General features: G+C 38.1%; 1 protein-coding gene across 1 annotated transcript; it reads right to left on the reverse strand.

Annotated features, from left to right (window-relative positions):
• Window positions 1-635: 635 nt before the first annotated feature.
• Window positions 636-4,589, reverse strand: RPL22L1 (ribosomal protein L22 like 1). Its single transcript, XM_040480730.1, has 4 exons — window positions 4,470-4,589; window positions 2,746-2,838; window positions 2,459-2,580; window positions 636-898 (listed from the first exon to the last, which is right to left on the reverse strand). Exons 1-4 carry the CDS (start codon window positions 4,476-4,478, stop codon window positions 754-756), a joined length of 369 nt encoding a protein of 122 aa, XP_040336664.1. The 5' UTR covers window positions 4,479-4,589; the 3' UTR covers window positions 636-753.
• Between the last annotated feature and the right edge of the window lie 8,309 nt (window positions 4,590-12,898).

Here is a 12,898-nt window from a genome sequence, read left to right on the forward strand (position 1 = left end):
GGGTAAGAGATCAATGGTTCTGACTTGGAAGGTTTTGAGATTCTAGTGCTTACAAGGCATCTGGTTTGAGATGTCAAACAGGCAATTAAACATTGGTTTAGAGCCGTGCCCTGCTCATGCATAGTTTTTATGTGAATTAGGAGTCCGCATCCTCTGAAGCAGAGGGCACAAGTGCTTCAGTTGTGAGCACTTACGTGCAAGAACTATTCTAGGCACTCAGAATTGCCATTTTCAAAATGTACAAAAATGTTTAAGACTGTCAAGACAATTTAAAATATTTCACTATATAATCATACACAATACTGCCCTTCATTATTTCCTATGCATCACTACATACTTTGAGGACACCCATAAAAGGAGTAAAACTTCAGAAATCCTGAAAAACAAAAATTCTACCAGCTATACGCAATTTATACTGCTCAGGAGCACCAGGGGCGCTCAGCTCATTAGGAGATTGAGCACTTCATTGGGCTCTGTGCTGAGCCTGCGAGGGATTCTGTCTCCTCTGCCCCTCACCCCATGCACACTCTCTCAAAATAAGTAATCTTTAAATACTGCTTACAAAAACTATCAAAGGAAAGGCCAGAATCATGTAAACAACATACACCTAAAACAGAAGAGGCAGAAGCTTAACACACAGGGACAGTGTTTTTTATTCACCAATAAACTAAAAGTCCATTTCTAGATGTTTCTTTCCTTTGCATGCTTCATTTGTTTTATTAGCGAGCAAAACCCTGTAAGAGGCTGCCTTATCTAGTCTTCAGATTCAGATCCATCTTCATCTTGACTAATCTGGAAGTAACGAAGTTCGTAAGTCTCCTTGTCAGATGCAACCACACGAAGCCAATCACGAAGATTGTTCTTCTTAAGGTATTTCTTGGTAAGATATTTCAAATACCTGTAAGATAAAAACATGAATTTCATTAGGAAACATAATGATCTACCACGCACAGGATTATCATATAAGACATGCAGTTGTATTCATCTTTAATGTTCCCTCCAAAATATTTCATTTGTATCAAACACTGTGGAAGGTTGCTGGGGACAGAAGAATTAGGCAGCTTCTCAACCCCAATTAGAATCAGTTCATGTCCTACAAACCCTATTCCCCCACCTCCCTAAAATAAACGTCCTTTATGTTGAAGCTAAAGAGAGAGCCACAGTAGCTTGCTCTTCAGTTTTACTGCCATAACAAGATTACGTTTTAATTAAATACATAATCTCATTAGGGTGCCTGGGTGGTTCAGTCAGGTAAACAACTGACTTGATTTCGCTCCAGTCATGACCTCAGGGTTCTGGAATCCAGCCTGGTGGAGGCTGCTTGGGATTCTCTCTCCTCCTTTCTCAAAATAGATGAACCTAAAAGATCAGCACACCTGCAACTAGCATATGGCTCAGTTCTTACAAAACACTTTCAGCATGGTCTCATTTCATCACTCCAGCCACCCTCTTCCATTTATGCTTTACGGTAATTCTCAACTACCAAGCATTCCTCAAGCTTCTGTTTTTCTTTCTTAATGCCGGTCCCTCTGGCAGGAATTACATCATTCGACTGGCAACACTGCTGATCTCAGGTTCTCTGCAAATTCTTGGCCCGATCTCTACCTTCAACACAGCTATTATAGCACTGCATTTTACAATTATGTGCCTATTATAAGATCCCTGAGAATATTTTCACCCCTGAATCCCTAGTGATTAACCAAACAGCTAACAAGCGTCACTACTTGAGTCCAAGCCACTACCATCTCCTCTATTCTCACATTAAGTTTGTTGTCTTCAGCTTCACTTCTCAACTACTTAATACTGCACTTCACTGTCTCCACTAGAATTTAAGCTCCTTTGGTGGTAGGTACTTGGCTTCTTGGCCCACTGCTGGGCTATCCAATCCTACAACAGTGCTACCATATAAATTTGTTGAGTAAATTAAATGAACTAAAACTGGCAGCAAAATGTTACCTTTGACTACCTGCCTATACTAAACCAACCACCAAAACCTTTAAATTATATATATATATATATATATATATATATATATATATATACACACACATACATACATATATATATATGAAAACATTTACATTAGGCAAATTGAGACATTACTTTCAAGTTACACATTAGACATGTTTCTTGCAACATATTCTAATATTAAATCATCTAACATCATTAAAGTTTATATATAATTTGGATTTCAGGGACTATAATGTACTGGACAGGAGCCTATATTCCAGCAAAAATTTATGCTTACTGACAACCAGCCTAAGTAATTGGCCCAGTTACTGAATATATTTTCCATTCACGCAGGCTATTAGGAAGTTCAAAACACTTTTCATGTGCATCTCTGAACGTACCAACACATCTATCCCTGCATATGAAGAGAAAATATTAGGATTACGTATTCTGTAATATTCACAATTACCATCATTTCACTAAAATATTATGGGAAACAAATACCAACCTTTTAGAGAACTGTTTCTCAGAAACAACTGTGATTTTATTCTTGATGCGTTCAATGTGAACAACATTCCCCAGATTTCCAGTTTTTCCATTGACTTTAACCTTCTCCCGTAGAAACTGTTCCTATTTTAAAACAGAAAAAATGCAAAACTAGGGAAGAAAACCCTAGATTTTCACTAGGGAAGGTACCCTAGGAATAGAGCTTAGGTTAAAATCAAGAATTATATACTTAAATCATTATGCACTCTAATACAATGATAAAAACAAGCCAAGGAGAGTGATACTTACAAAATTTCCAGAGTCAAAAATTCCATCTTCTACTGGATGAGTAAGGTCCAAATTAAATTTCCAGGTTGACTTCTTAGGCTTCTTGTCTTTCTGCTACAGATAGTTAACATAATTAGGACTAGTCCACTCACTCATTTTTATATTGCAAAACTTTAAAATCTGTTATCAGCCCAAAGATGCAGTGTACTGTGATGTCATATTATGAAATGGTGCAAAATTGTAAAAAGTCGCTGAATTTATCTATTGGGTATATCCCTTTTTCTTAGTCTGTCAGAAAAGGGGTACACTCCTTAACTTGTTTAAACCGGGTTTTTGTGAAATCCAATGGTAATCCTCCCTGTTCACCATGCAAGTGTCTCAAAAGTGCAAAACTCAAGGAAGCATGAAGCGTATGGGTAGCCACTATTAGTTCTCTGAATGAGAAAATTCCAAAGAATCCTATATTTACAACTGGAAAAGATTAATAAGAGAATCAATTTACTTTCTACTGTAAATTAAAATTAAACCACGACCTGGGGTTGGTTTGAACCTCTAACCAAGTCTATTCTGTTCCAATTATCAAGAAAAGTTTTATGGGCTTTTAGTATTTTCCAAGTCACTGATGTTCAATTTTAAATTATCAGGTACTATTTACTATAGGCCAGGCCCTATGGGAAACAGGTAGTATACACCACTTTGCCCAAGCTCAATTATACACCAGAACAGGATACTCTATCCACTCAAGCCTACAGAATTAAATCATTATTGTGTTATGAGAGAGAGGAAGGAGATATTTAATTCAAGTATGTAATTTAAAAAACATATGTAACTTTAGTTTGCCATACCCCAAACTCAGAATTACCATATAATCAGGCTGTACAAGTAAAACGTTGCTCTGGCTACTATCAATATACATTCAGACAATGTCCTAAAAACAGACAAATCAGTATTCATCAGAGGATGCATCTCCAAATTAGATCCACCCAAACGGATACCAAGTACTAATGCCAGTTTGCTTTTAGGTAGACGAGTAATTTGCACCAAAAAAAAAAAAAACAAAAACAAAAAAACAACAAAAAAAAAACCCTCCAAAACTTAGAACTGGTAAATTGCCGACATATACCTACCTTTTCTTTCAAATGCTCTTTAGACTGGTTTTGGTGTCTGATTCCCTTATTAATAACGTAAATAAGATCTTTTCACGCTTTTTTATCTGCCTAAAATCGTGACTTTTACCTTTTAAAAAAATTCCTTCATGAAGTAACAATGACAATTCTTCCTTTAGTCCTAAGGTTCTCTGAAACTTTTGTAGCCTCGGAGCTCCCTCCGCGCTGGCGAGGCTATCAGACCGGCCCGATTACCCACATTTCTTTCCTGGTGCAAACGAATAGGACAGCATCGGCATTTCCAGAAGCGAGACTGAAAAGAAAAAGGCCCCAGTGCTGTCCTACTACCCTTGTTCATCGTCGTGCCTCCTCCTTCCTTGCGCTGCCACAGCCACCCATCCCAAGCCAGTTCCGGACGGGGCTCGAACTCTACTAGACCGCATGGCAGTCTCCAGGAGTCTCGAAAATAACAACTTGTAATTTTAACAACGTGCTTGTGTTCCTGACCTAGTCTCCATTTCAACTCTTCCTTTATCTCGAATGAGAGGTCCCCAACTCGCAAAATTTTTGTAGATGTACAAATCATCTACATCGGGGTAACACCCAAAGAACGCTCCCACCCAAAGAATGCTCACTCACCGGCGCCATCTTGGAGGCCAACCGTGGGATCAGAGAGAAAGCTACAGGCGCGCGTCACGTATTTATAGCAAAACGTGCTGCGTCACGCGCTGAGAACGTACGCTCGCTGCCTCCCGGAAGAGAACGTGTGGAGGCCGGTAACCCAGGAAACTGGGGCGTGGCCAGGGTGGATAGGTTTCCTACACAGTCAGGTTTCCCGGGAGCGCCGGCTAGTGGCCATTGTAAAGTAATTCACGATTTTCCGCTAAAGACAACACTAAGCCACGGACCTCAGAGGTCTCTGCAGTTCTTGGGAGGTCGCTCTCAGATAAACACAACCGAGGGATGCAGGAATCATCTTTCATTGATCACCTAGATCTTCTTTCCAATCAGGGCAAGACAATGTCACATTTCAGGGTGTTTTGGGATCTTCTGTCTTATATTGTAATTACAATTATGCAGAGAAAAAGTTACGTCTGTATTCATGTTTCATCTATGAGTCTTGTTTACTAAATGACTGTTGAGGGAAGTGTTTCAGGGAGCCAAAATAAATTGGGTTCTTGAGGAAAAAAAGCTTCTAAGAGAAAAAAAAAAGGATTGCTCTCACTTGTTCACTTGTAGAGTGTGATTTAATTTTATCATGGGTTTTAGTTAGCCCTGTGTAGAAATTAAGATGGAGTCACTCTTGTGAGGCAGAACTTAGGTCAAGCAGTGATGTAAGCAGCCAAGGGCAGGTACCTTCCAAGCCAGTACGACTGACCACACCAAAACTGATAACCAGCAGAACCAGAGGAGGTCTGGTTGAATCCCTTTAAAAAGGAAGGATTTTTGCAGCAGACTGTCAAGACTTTCCAGATGCTGACCCTTTCACCTCTGACCACACCAAAAAGGCGACTACCCCAAAGGTTCTGCCTAGATGGTCTCTGGGCAGAACAGAGATCCTTCGCTGCTTGAACATAATAAGCAGCAAGTGCTGAGAGCTGGCCTAGACCCAAGGGAGGCCTTATCATAACTCCACACTCAGAAAATGATTGCAAGTTTAGTTCATTAATTTCCTACCTCTTGTTTTATCTTGTTGTGTGCTTGCCTTGTGCTTTAATTTGTGTGATGGGTAAGAAACCAAGTTAAACGTGAAATGTCATTGAGTTTGGAATCCTGAACCTGATTTACAATTTAACTTTGCTTTATGATTGAATAAAGCTGATATTATGGAAAGACACAACTCATGTGTGCACCTTCATAGCATGCCCATGATACCCTAGGGCTCCTGACTTCCATCCAAAATGCGTCCCAATTAAAGTTCAACAGATATTTGCTGAGACCTAACTACTAAAATGCATAAAGCACATGAAGGTGAATGTGGGGTGGGGACAGTTTTGATGACAAAAGGAAAAAATAGCCTTTGAACTTTGAAGAATTGTAAGTTGACAACAGATCAGAAAAATGATATCCTTCTCAATATTTTGCAATTTGTTTTACAGAGGTGAAACTATCATACTGGGAGCCAGAGGTATGGATGGGGGGGACTTTTGTTGTTAATATTCAGAAAATTTCCTAGAAAGTAACAACTGCATATATTTTTTAAAAATTTGTTTAATATTTATTTATTTTTGAGAGAGAGACAGAACATGAGCAGGGGAGGGGCAAAAAGAGAGGGAGACACAGAATCTGAAGCAGGATCCAGGTTCTGAGCTGTGAGCACAGAGACTGATGTGGGGCTTGAACCCATAAACCCTGAGATCATGACCTAAGGTTGGATGCTCAACCGATTGAGTCACCAAGGTGCCCCTATTTTTTATGACAGTGGTTAGTCATAGTGGAAACTATGCTTTAATAAAGCATACAATGTGTAGGATCTGAATATAACTATTGAATTCCTCGGAGAAATCCATTTCAAGAGGTTTTTTTTGGTCGTTTGCCTCAAGAACCAGAATTTCTTTCTCAAAGATTAAGGGAAAAAAAAAAAAAAGGAAATTGGCATTTTCTCCTCAAGGGCTGCTCAGGCTGCAGAGCAGAAATTATCCTTGCAGTATTGGGTATTTTGAAAATAAACTGTTAATTGATACACTATTTTATTTCTGTTGTTTTTGGCAGACTTCCATGTTATGACTGAAAAACGAAACAAAGAAATAAACAACAAGAAAAAAAACCCTTTAGGAACTATTAAGTCATTTGTACACAGGAGATATTAAAATGTGCTTCAAACTAGCTAGTAATCTCAAAATAACTAAATTGAAACCATAGTGCAAAAAAAAGACTTCTCTAATTTTTTAATGCTGAAAAGAATATTAACTAGAAATGTGCAGATGGTAAGATTAAATATTGTAAATAACATAGTATTTCCCAAATTTTACACATGAACTATAAACACTCAATGCCTGTCAACACCCCCTCCCAGACAGTTCTTACTTTGAAATGGATTCTAAAACATATGAATTAAATGTCTGAAAAGAGTCAAGAAAATTTAGAATAAGGAAAAGTTACCTTTCCAGTCATTCAACTATAAGATACTATAATATATGATAGATATAGTTCTAATATAAACTTCAATCATTTGATCTACATGATCCTGGAGCCTGAATAGATCAATAAAATAAAATATAGAAGGACAATATGGCAGATTGGATGGAGAAATCCCTCCATATGTAGCCACCCTAAAAAAAAAAAAAAAACTGGATAAAACACAGTGTTATACATAATTTCTAATGTATGATCAAGCTGGTTGAAAGCAAAAATTTTTTGGAGGCAGAGATGACAAGGCATGCTCATGTAACTTTGGGACTAGGATCAGCTCTGCTCAAATAGCACGAAAAAACTTCAACCTAAAAATATTGTTTAAAGAGTGCTTGGACTGATAGTGCTAGGCAAAAGTAAATGTAGATCCTATCTGTATAGATGTACTTTAGATTCAGGCACAAAGGATTCCCTGAGATAAACTTACAGAAATATGAGTTGACAATTTTTTTTTTAAATCACTAAGTACAAAAGAAAACAAGCTACTATGAATGAAAATCAAAATCCTCCCAAAAAAACTATAAATCAGACCCATTTATATTGGAATTATATAGAATATAAAATAAGTGTCTTGAATATATTTAGAAGTTAATGGTATTTCAAATATGGTGAGGGAAACAGGAACAATCAAATTGGCTAGTACTAAAAGAAAATAAGTTCTAGAAATTAAAAATAGAAAACTTTAGTTAGAAAGAGTGGAAGAGTTAAACAGGAGAGTAGCCACAGCCACAGAGAAAATTAGTGAATGGGAAATTACTTAGAGTGCAACATAGACAAACACTACACATCTCCAGAAAAATATACTCAAATGACATTGTAGCACAAACAGTCCTATGGAAGCAAACTGCGCAGCTTTTTTTTTTTTTTTTTTAATTTTTTTTAAAAATGCCTTTTATTTTTGAGACAGAGAGAGACAGAGCATGAGCAGGGGAGAGGCAGACACAGAATCCAAAGCAGGCTCCAGGCTCAGATGTCAGCACAAAGCCTGATGCGGGGCTCAAACCCACAGACTGTGAGATCACAGCCTGAGCTGAAGTCAGCTGCTTAACCGACTGAGCCACGCAGGCACCCCTGCACAGCTTTAACAAAGGATGTGCTACAGCCCTTCTATGCAAACTGTGAGGCACTGAGAGAAACTTACTACCGCCTAAGAATATTGCTTTTGATCCTCCAACCTTGAATGTTCTTTGTTAAATATTTATAAATGAAAGTTAAGGGTGCCAGGCAGGGGAAATAAATCTGAAGTCACTCCTGCTTGTCTTTCCTTTACTAATTTGATTAGAAAGCATTAAACATTAAAACATTAAAAACTGAGATGAAAAAGTTTATGCTTGCTTCAATGCATCTTTTCTGTCTGTGTATATTTAGGAAAACCTTAAATGGTTATTTACTTTTATTATTTCTAACAACTGTAATTTCAGAAGTAAGATTTTCTTGTTAGTGCTGTAGGAATTCTGAATAATTGATCAAATTTTAAAAAGAGAGTATCTTTTTTCATTGATTATTTTCTGTAATTTTTGTCTTGTTATTTTTAGCTTGGTCATTCAAATTATTGCCCATTTAAATTTATTTCCACCTTTGCACCATTATAAGCAATGCTTTAAGGAACTTTTTAAATTAAAAAAAATTATTATCTTAGGTCAAAAGAAATTCTCATGAAAAGAAATACAGAGAAACAAAAAAGAGAATGCATAAAAATATCTAAAATCCTACTTGCTTAGAAATAGCTTTTTAATGCATTGGGGGCATGCATGTTTGTGAATATGTATGAATAAATATAAATAATTTAGATTACACAAGTAATTACATTCATGTATAAAAATTGGATGGTACTATACATGCTTTTTGAATTAAAAAACTTCTTTTAGAAAAAATTACTGTACCTAAAATTGTAAAAGTTACAAAAATAGTTCAAAGAAAGCACACACACACATACACACATATAAATATAAATGCATAAAAATCCGGACAAAGGCTATATAAATACCTATATGTGTCTATATATCCTTTATGCGGATTTTTACTTATTATTGACATTTTGCTCCATTTATCATTTGTTTGTCCTCTTTCTCTCCATCTATATCTACATCTATAAATCTTTGTCGGGCGGGGGCGGGGGGCACCTGGGTGGCTCAGTTGGTTGAGTGTCTGACTTCGGCTCAGGTCATGATCTCACAGTTTGTGAGTTCCAGGGCTGCATCAGGTTCCGTGCTGACATCTCAGAGGCTGGAGCCTGCTTCAGATTCTTTGCCTCCATGTCTCTGCACCTTCCCCACTCTCACTGTGTCTCTCAAAAATAAATAAACATTGAAAAAAAATTTAAAATCTTTGTGGGATGTTTTCTTTATAACTTTCTCATTTATTAAATTTGTCCTGTTTAGGCTATTTTTTTTTTAATTTTTTTTAATGTTTATTTTTGAAGGAGAGAGAGACAGAGCGTGTGAGTGGGGGAGGGGCAGAGAGAGAGGGAGACAAAGAATCCAAAGCAGGCTCCAGGCGCTGAGCTGTCAGCACAGAGCCCGACGCGGGGCTTGAACTCACAGACCATGAGATCGTGACCTGAGCCAAAGTCAGACGCTCAACCAACTGAGCCACCCAGGCGCCCCTAGGCTCTCTATTTCTACTGAAGCTGATTCTAATAACCATATTTTCCTAAGAAATTATATCATTTAGGTTTTCAAATTTATTTGCATAGACTTTCTTGTTTTACTTTTCTTTCCTTTCCATTATTAGTCATTCCTATTATTTCTCACTTTCTATACTTGTGTTTTCTTCCTTTACCTTAAAAAAAATTGGCCAATGGTTTGTTGTTTTGTTAATTTTTTGAAGAACCCCAATTTTATTTATTTTTTAATTTTTAAAAAATATTTTTTTTTTGAGAGAGAGATGGAATGTGAGTGGGAAAGGGGCCGAGAGAGAGGGAGACACAGAATCTGAGGCAGGCTCCAGGCCCTGAGCTGTCAGCACAGAGCCCAATGTGGGGCTCGAACCCACGAACTGCAAGACCATGACCTGAGCCAAAGTCGGATGCTTAACCGATGAAGCCACCCAGGCGCCCCAAGAATAGTTTTCTTTTTAATGTTTATTTATTTTTTAAGAGAGAGAGAAACAGAGTGCAAGCAGAGGAGGGGCAGGGAGAGGAGACATAGAATCCGAAGCAGGCTCCAGGCTCTGAGCTGTCAGCACATAGCCCGACGCGGGGCTCAAACTCAGAAGCCAGGCCATGAGATCATGACCTGAGCTGAAGTCAGACGCCTAACCCACTGAGCCACCCAGGCACCCCCAGAATTTTATTTTTTAATGTGTTTTCTATTCACCTAATTTTTGCTTTTATCTCGATCATTTCTTCCCTTGTGCTTTTAGTTTATTTTTCTGTTATTTTTCTAGTTTGATTTAGGACTTTAATTTCACTTATGTTCGTGCTTTCATTTTTATTGATATAGATGTTAAGGCTACAATTTGTTTTCTACAGCTTTACATACATTTTCTTCATCATCTTTCAGGAATTGCTTCTGTTGTAGTTCCCTTTCAACATAGTATTATGTAACAGGTTTTTAAATTTGCAGGTAGAAAGGTTTTCTTAAATTTCAATTTTAATTTCACTTGGGATTGGTATCAGAATGCTATTTTAAATATTTCTACCTTAAAGAAACTACCGTTTTCTTTGTGCCCTAAATATTCTTTTTTTCCCCAAAAGTTCCATTTGCCTTTGAAAGAAAGGTATATTCTCTAATATCAGAGTGTTAGTGATATGTACATAAAATCCCCAAAAGATTTACTTTATTGATTGCACAGCAATTAAAATGAACTAGAGTGACAGCAATTTTAAGTGAAATTCACACACATAATCGTGAACAAAAAAGAGCAGACAGGCTATCAGTGTTGGGTAGGTGAGCCTCCGTTCTCCCAATTAGAATCTGGTTAGGGATCTGACGGCAACCAAGGTTGCCATGCTTTTCTGGCCCTTGCAAATGCTGGGGCACAAGTCATTGTGATGCTGGGATGTGCCCATGGTGTGGCCAAAAATTATTTTACTGGATCCAGAAATAACTCTCAAATTGGACAACAGATTGATACGACCTTGTAGGTGAGTCCTTTTCTGCCAGTATACACCCAGTGGTTGTAACTGATCCTGCTGAATGTATCATGGGAACATAAACACACCTCATCTTGTGCTTAGCTTTATTGCACTTCACAGATACCGCATTTTTTGCTTTTTAACAAATTGAAGGTTATGGCAACCCTGAGTCCAGCAAGCCTGTCGGCACCATTTTTTTTTCCAACACCATTTCCTTACTTCATATCTCTGTGTCCTTTGGTAATTCTCACAAATACTTCACACTTCTTCATTATTATTATATTTGGATTACTGAAATTTCACAAAACTTTAATGGATCAGCGGTTGCTTCTTATGGATGAGCAAGGAAAGTGGGTTTCCTGAGATGGAATCTACTGCTTGTGAAGATGCTGTGAAAAATCGCTGAAATGGCAACAAAGGATTTAGAATAGAACATAGTCAATACAGCAACAGCGAGGTTCGAGGTTTGAGAGGATTGATTCCCATTTTGAAAGAAGTTCTATTGTGGGTAAAATATTATCAAGCAGCATCACATGCTACAGGGAAATAGCTTATGAAAGGAATAAGTAAGTGATGCAGCAAATTTCATTGTTGCCTTATTTTAAGAAATTGCCATAGCCTCCGAACCTCCAGCAACCACCACCCTGACCAGTCAGTAGTCATCAACATCAAGAGAAAAACATCTACCAACAAAAAGATTGACTTGCTGACAACTCAGATGAGGGTTAGCATTTTTTTGCAGTATTTTTTTAATGTTTATTTATTTTTGAGAGACAGAGAGCATGAGCGGTGAGGGGCAGAGAGAGAGGGAGACACAGAATCTGAAGCAGGCTCCGGGCTCTGAGTTGTCAGCACAGAGCCCGACACAGGGCTCGAACTCATGGACCAGGAGATCATGACCTGACCGGAAGTCGGAAGCCGGACGCTTAACTGAGTCACCCACATAGCCCATTTTGCAATATTTTTTAATTCGTGTGTGTACATTATCTTTTTAGACATATGTGACTGCACATTTAATAGACTACAGTATATAGCGTAAATGTAACTTTTCTATGCACTAGGAAACAAAAAAATTCACCTGACCCACTTTGTTTCAATATTCACTTTCTTGCAGTGGTCTGGAACCAAACCTGCAATCTGAGGTATGCCTGTAGATGTTATTTTTGTTTATTTTTAATGTTTATTTCTTTTGGGAGAGAGAAAGAGTGTGAACGGGGAAGGAGCAGAGAGAGTATCCCAAGCAGGCTCCACACTGTCAGTGCAGAGCCTGACATGGGGTTTGAGGCTGGATCTCATGAACCGTGAGATCATGACCTGAGCCTAAACCAAGAATCGTATGCTTAACTGACTGAGCCACCCAGGCTCCCCTGCCTGTAGATGTTTTAAATTCCCAGTGGAACACATACTTTAGATAGGCAGCCTGAGTTCTAAATGTGGCAATTCCACAGGACACCTCCTATTTGGATAGAATGTTTAATTAAAAGGTTGGGGATGGAGGAGGGATTAAGATAGGCTGACACATAACAAATAATTAGTCTTTTCATGCTTTTTCCCCCTCCCATGCCTCCCTCTGGGAGCCTAGGCTACTGGTATTTGCAAATGGCAATAAAAGAGTGGGGCTGAGAGCTGGAAGACTCTAAACTGGTGCTTCTCTTACTGCACAATTATCTTGCTGATTTTGGAAGTTTATGGATATCAGCAATACTAGTTATGGATACGAGGTCACAACTGCCATGGTAGTCCTGGCATGGCTCAAATGTCAGGGAGTGAGAGGTGTTCTAGAATGGTACAGTGTGTAAAAGGAAAAAAGGGTTGAGCCATCTAGGGATGAAAATGTCCACATGGTGTTGATTACACA

Source organism: Herpailurus yagouaroundi, unplaced genomic scaffold, assembly GCF_014898765.1.
Source record: "Herpailurus yagouaroundi ecotype Mexico unplaced genomic scaffold, PumYag 159, whole genome shotgun sequence".
Lineage (NCBI taxonomy): Eukaryota > Metazoa > Chordata > Mammalia > Carnivora > Felidae > Herpailurus > Herpailurus yagouaroundi.